The following is a 6237-nucleotide window of genomic DNA, read 5'->3' on the forward strand; positions in this document are numbered from 1 at the left end:
TGGGCCACCAGTTCCTGACGCCCGATGAGGCGCCCTCACCCCCTAGGCTGCTGGCGGCGGGCAGCCCCCTGGCGCACAGCCGCACCATGCACGTGCTGGGCCTGGCCAGCCAGGACTCCCTGCACGAGGACTCTGTGCGCGGCCTGGTGAAGCTCAGCTCCGTGTGACCCGTGTGGCCCCGGGCTGGGAGGCACCAGAGGCTCCTCCACGGGCAGCAGGAGTGAGCGGAGGGGTGTGCTCCACAGCAACTCTCCCAGCCAGTGCCACGGTGGAGATGACAGCCCCAGGTCCGGGGGACAGAGACCACTTAGAATGGCACAGGGCGGCCGGCCCCGGATGCTGAGAGCTTGGTTTCATTTGAATTTTCTTCCCCAACCTGAGTGCTTTGACACCAATGGAAATAGAGAAGTCGCTGCTTTCTTTTGGTGGTCCTGGGGACGGGGACCCTCCAGGGGTAGAATCGGAGTGTGTCTGCCCGCCCTTGTGACAGACACACAGAAGGCTTCTGACGCTTGTGGCCAGATTGCAACTGCACTTACATGTTATGCTACTAATATTTGAAACAGACATGCCATTCCATTTGTTAATTTAAAAAAAAGAAAAAAAAATCCTAAAGGGAAAAAACTGACCAGGTGTGGATGTGCATGCCACGCTGTCGTCTGTGTTACAGTGGTGTTGCTGTTTCCAAGGAAGTGCTGCTTTCTTTTTCTTTTTTTAATTTTGTGAATTTTTAAGTGCTGTTTTGTTGGAAGACAGTGCAACGAACCGAGACTAATGGACAGTGTCCTCACTCAGCTTACTGGGCTGCGGCGTCTGTGGAAAGGTGGCACCAGGGCTGCAGAGGGCGGCTGGGGTTCCATCGTGTCGGGGGTCATTTCACTTTCTGTTTGGCCACACTATGAGGTCTCGTGTTGAGGTATTGTGTGCGGCGCCCCCCACAGTCTTCACCTCCGTGTGTGATGAAACTTCCTGTGGACAGCCAATAAAATGACGTCCTCTGTTATTTTGGATCTGCTTACGGTTATCCTTAATAGCATAAATGAAAACAAAATCATCCAGATGGGGAGAGTTTTTTCTTGAAATATCCCTAGCGAGGAATGGTCCCCAAACAACCAAAAGTCAAATCTTTGGGAGATATTTATAGAATGATTTCTTAGATAAGAGGCGAGCTTTCCATCATTTTTTTTCTTTAATTATCTCTTTTTGACACCATCTTAGTGGAATTTGCTCTACGTTTGCAGTTTGCCGCGCAACAGTTGATTGGAAGTAGGGAGAGGGGAGGGGACGCTCAGGGAGAAGGGGTTCTGTCGGGCGTCTTCTGGGCTTCCTTCCGTGTTAATGTGTCACTCAATCCCAGAAGTGCAACTTGAGGTCCTAGTAAAGGTATGAGAAAATGAGGAGGAGAAATCGGCTTACGGTTTGGGCTGAGATCATTTAGGTCGTCATCCTTCCCTGGACACTAATCAAAATGAAATTAAGAAAATGACCACTTTGTTCACTTTCACTGATCGCCTAGAAGGGAACTGGCTCTGTACTTAGGAAGTGTGTCACTATGGAGGCAGCTGCAGGGGACACAGCAACTCCTCTCCTGACTTCTTTCTAGACCATAAATCTAACAGCTAAAGCTACTCAAGTTCAAAGCCATGGCCCTGCTCCTTATACCCATATGAAAGACAAGGCACATTGACCATTGATACAAGTAACCCCAAATGATTTGCATTTATGGAAAAAGGCTGTTTCTCCTGAGAAAGAGTTGCCATTCTATATAAAAGAAGAAGACAGGAAAAAGAAAAGCACACAAGTTTTATTTGGAATGAAGGCAATTCACAGGGCACAAAATAATTTGTGTTGAAAAGGCCTGCAGAGTTCTTGCACTGTGATATCTTCGAGCCATCTTTATTTTCACACTGCATGCACGTATAGAAAATGGAATAGGTCCATTCTGTGTAACCATTTTTGATTTTCTGAACCACCTAACTACTTGTACCCACCTGCAATTTGTAATTAGTGGGGCAGTGCCGTCCTTACACAACCACACCCGCGCACAGGCACCAACTCACAGGGATTCTCCTTGCCCACGCTACCTGTGAGGTTAAAGTGACAGCCCCACAAAGGAGCTTCCACAACTTCCCAAACCGTCTCTGCTCCTTGCCTCCTTCCACCTGCTCCCCAGAGGCCCCAGGAAGGAGTTGGCCCTGATGAGAAGGGTGTTACATGGGTGACCGTGAATCCAGCTCAGCCCTCACTCTGGTCTCATGTGTGGCCCAGTCCATTCCCAACTCCTTCCCCTGGAAAGGAAAATCATGGTCTTCAGAGGCCTCCCGCTTCTAACATTTCCTAATTCAGTGTTGCCGCTCTCCTGTGACCAGCCCTTCTTCCCACCTAATTATGAAAAAATCCCAGAAGCCAGGATCACGACTCACTTGTCTTCACATAGTGGATATTTACTTAATATTTATTATCAATTTCCCCACCTCCAACCCTGTCCCTGGTACACACTTGGCATCATTTATCCAATAGGGGATTGGGAATTTTGGTGAAATGAATCAAGGCTATTCAGGGTCAAGAGGGAGATTAACTTGAATGGGCCAATTTGCTAGATAATTAATGTCTTAAAAACCAAAACCAGAGAGAAGCCCACAGCCCTGTCCCCTGTGGCTTGAGAAAGAAACCCAGTGTCAGAGGACTGAGCGATGATGCCCCCCAGGGGCACCCACTTCTGTTGGGCAGGAGGGATGGTCGGAGGGGCGGCTCACCTGGCGAGGTGATGGCTCTGCATTTCCTATGAACCTATATGTGACATGTACATAAATATGTATACACTTATGTTTGTACATGTTGAATGGTTCCTTCTAGCTGTGGCTGAGTAGACGTTGGTGTTTCTAACTTCTTTCAGTGTGTTAGCGATTGATTACATGCTAGCCATAAAAAGTAAGGTAAATATTTTACCATGCTATTAAAGCTTGGACCATTATCAAACACACACAAACACACACTCATTCTGCTGTTTAAAAATTCATCTGCGTTCATTCTCCCAGGAGTGCCCCAGGGGGACCACAGGTTTCCTGGCACTTGAAGGCTGAACTGAGCATGAGTGCCCTGGTCCCCAGGAAGCATGGGGATGCTGCAGGAAGGCGGCAGGCAGCCTGCATTCGGGAGGGCACAGTGACCTGTCACTCCGTTCTGCAGAAATTGGCCCAGCAATTGCATTATGCCCATTCAAAAGATGCTGTTCCAGCTTTCCAAATGTGATGATTTCAGCCTGTGAGGACAATGCCATGTCCCCACCCTAAGCCAGCAAAATGCGAAATCTCTGTTCTGGCCCAGAATGGCACAAGGGAGGAGTCTTTTCAGAGTTCCATGCCACCCCGCAGCTTACTGCGGCCTTCGCCTGTTCTGTCTAGGATTGCCAGCTGGGGCTCCAAGTGAGGAGCAAATGTATTTTATGAGCCATGTTCCTGCGGAGACCTGATAGGCCAGGCCCTCTGTGGCTTTGAAAGCCCCTAAGCTCTTCACATCCTGGGCCTGGGCCTTCTTGTCTGACTCAACAGCAAGCAACATAAACTTGCCAAAATTGGCAATAGGTGTCCTTGACACAGGGACTTGTGATGGCATTGCCCAGAAAATGCTGGAACCAGAACTGGTCAGAGACTTTGAAGGGCACAGCCTGGCGGGCAGGTCTCTGCCCACCCCACTACCCTGCAGCAAACGCTTCTCTTTAACCTGACTTCTCCCTTCAGACCTCAGCCTACAACCATCCTCTTCATGCCAGGAACCGACTGCTTCTCAGCCTCGGCTTAGGGTTTTGAGTTCACCGGAAGGGATCAGGGCTTTGCATTAATATAAGGAATCTTCCCAGAGGGAGTTGCCCTTCATTCATCCACAAGAGTACATTGAGTTCATTTAGTTCTTGACCAGGTAAGAAAAGAATAAAGGAGAACAAATATTAAATAATCTTTTCTAATTAATGCCTTACTACTGTTTTGAAGCTGAGCCGAAATCAAATCAATGTTTACATTTTCTATCAAGTACATATGAGCTGTGGGAGTCTAGCATATTCTTGTCCAAAAGAGAGAGACTTTCAAATGAATTCGTATTCCTCCTGGTCCCCTCCAGCTATTCTGGAGGTCTGCATGTGGCGTTGTATGCTGTTTTCCAAGGTACCTCATTAAAAAAAAAAAAACACTGCCTCTCATTTGTTCCCTTAAAACATCTCTCTCTCATAAAACCAAGTTATCATTGAAATATTAAATGATCTGAAGCGTCTTTTTTTTTCAGATAAATGTCAAAGATGGTAATAATTTGTAAATCAGTAAATCCTCTGTCCATCTGCCCATTGTTCACGGTCCTGATAATAGAGCCAAGATGGATTTTCACATGTAAGTGGTTAGTCCATTAATCCAGCCATTAAAAGTAGTTGGGAGATTGAAGATCAGGTGGTTTCTGGAGCAACCGAATTTGCAGCTGCCACAAAACTAGATAAATGGCCACAAGGAGTTATTTTTCGATCTCATAAACCCCAGGAATTACACACAGAATGGACTGAAAAGTAGACAAGCATGTTGTGCTATTGCAGAGACTTTTCTACCCAGCAAGTGTTGAATTTTTAAAAGAAACCTAATATTGGTGATAAAGATATGAATGAACAACTCTCTTACTTGCCCTCGATGTTTCAAGATGCCTGGTGAAACCGAGAGGCCACATGGCATATCCAAGGAGACATGTTTTCTGGATTCTATATGAATAGAGATGGTTTAAGCCTGCAATTAAAAAAAACAAAAACGTTTGAAGCCTTGCTAACTTTTTCCCAGAGCATTCTGGGTTGATATTTCACAGTCAAACGTTTTGGCATGAGAAGAAAAAAAAAAAAAAAAGCATTTTAAACTCTTAGTGAATTCAAAGCTCTAAATCCAAACAATGATGAACACATGTACATAACATTTCATGTTTTCAGAGATATGTATGCTTATTTAAGTGCCTTTCATGTTTTAATCAATGTTTGCAGAATTTATCTTAAACCTGAGATGAATTAAAAAATCATTTTCCTCCTTCAATAAAAACTGCTAATGGCATACAATGTAAATTTCAGTCTTTATAAGGTAGATATTGTCTTGGTCAACAAGATGTAGGGAAGGGGGGAATTGACTTGCACTTGTGAATATGCACGGTGTGAACACCCATCTGTATAAGAATGAGGGTTTTCTGATCATAGATATCCAGATTGGTTTCCTCAGCTATGGTTCTCAACTGTTTCAGTTCTACTTTAGAGCAATGCAGAAATTTAAAGTCCCTAATCCGACATGTTCTATATGCCACCTTTTAACACATACGCACGTGCGCGTGCACACACACACACACTCACCCCAGCCTCACCAGATAAGAACTATGGGCCGGGCGCGGTGGCTCAAGCCTGTAATCCCAGCACTTTGGGAGGCCGAGACGGGCGGATCACGAGGTCAGGAGATCGAGACCATCCTGGCTAACACGGTGAAACCTCGTCTCTACTAAAAGAATACAAAAAACTAGCCGGGCGAGGTGGTGGGCACCTGTAGTCCCAGCTACTTGGGAGGCTGAGGCAGGAGAATGGCGTAAACCCGGGAGGCAGAGCTTGCAGTGAGCTGAGATCTGGCCACTGCGGCAGAGCGAGACTCCGTCTCAAAAAAAAAAAAAAAAAAAAAAAAAACTATATTTGGCTACTCATAACAAAATCCCCAAATAACAGCAGCTTAGGAAAAGAAATGTCTTTTCTGTTATGCAAAACAAGTGCAGAGGTAAGGCAATCCAGGGACATTGTGGTGGTTCTGTAGTGTCATCAATGTCCTGGCTTCCTTCTCTCTGTTCTGCCATTCTTAGCACTGGCTTTCATCCTCAAGGTCACTTCACTGTCACAATACAGCTGCTACAGCACCAACCATCAAAGCCATATCCTTAGGTTTTTCTATTAAGTACATATGCGCTACACATATGAGTCTACATATTCTTGTCCAAAAGAGAGAGACTTTCAAATGAATTTCTATTCCTCCTGGTCCCCTCCACCTATTCTGGAGGTCTGTGTGGCATTGTATGCTGAAAGAAGGAGAAAAGGGGAGGAGCAAAACGGGTACAGACACTTGTGACTGCTTCCTTTAAAGAGATTCCCAGAAACCCCAATCTATGATTTTTCCATGATCGAAGTTAAGTCACATAACCACAGCTGGCCAAAAAGAAGGATGCAAAGCATGGTGTTTTAGCTGGGCG

The 6237-nt window shown here is 45.8% G+C and overlaps 1 protein-coding gene across 1 annotated transcript in view; it reads left to right on the forward strand.

Annotated features, from left to right (window-relative positions):
* ZDHHC14 (zinc finger, DHHC-type containing 14) overlaps nt 1-1010 on the forward strand; it is a 320843-nt gene extending 319833 nt beyond the window's left edge. The window contains exon 10 of the mRNA XM_011952881.1: nt 1-1010. Coding sequence (XP_011808271.1) covers nt 1-167 — 167 coding nt within the window. The 3' untranslated portion in view covers nt 168-1010.
* The last annotated feature ends 5227 nt before the right edge of the window (nt 1011-6237 follow it).

Source organism: Colobus angolensis, unplaced genomic scaffold (assembly GCF_000951035.1).
Source record: "Colobus angolensis palliatus isolate OR3802 unplaced genomic scaffold, Cang.pa_1.0 Scaffold35, whole genome shotgun sequence".
Classification (NCBI taxonomy): Eukaryota; Metazoa; Chordata; class Mammalia; order Primates; family Cercopithecidae; genus Colobus; species Colobus angolensis.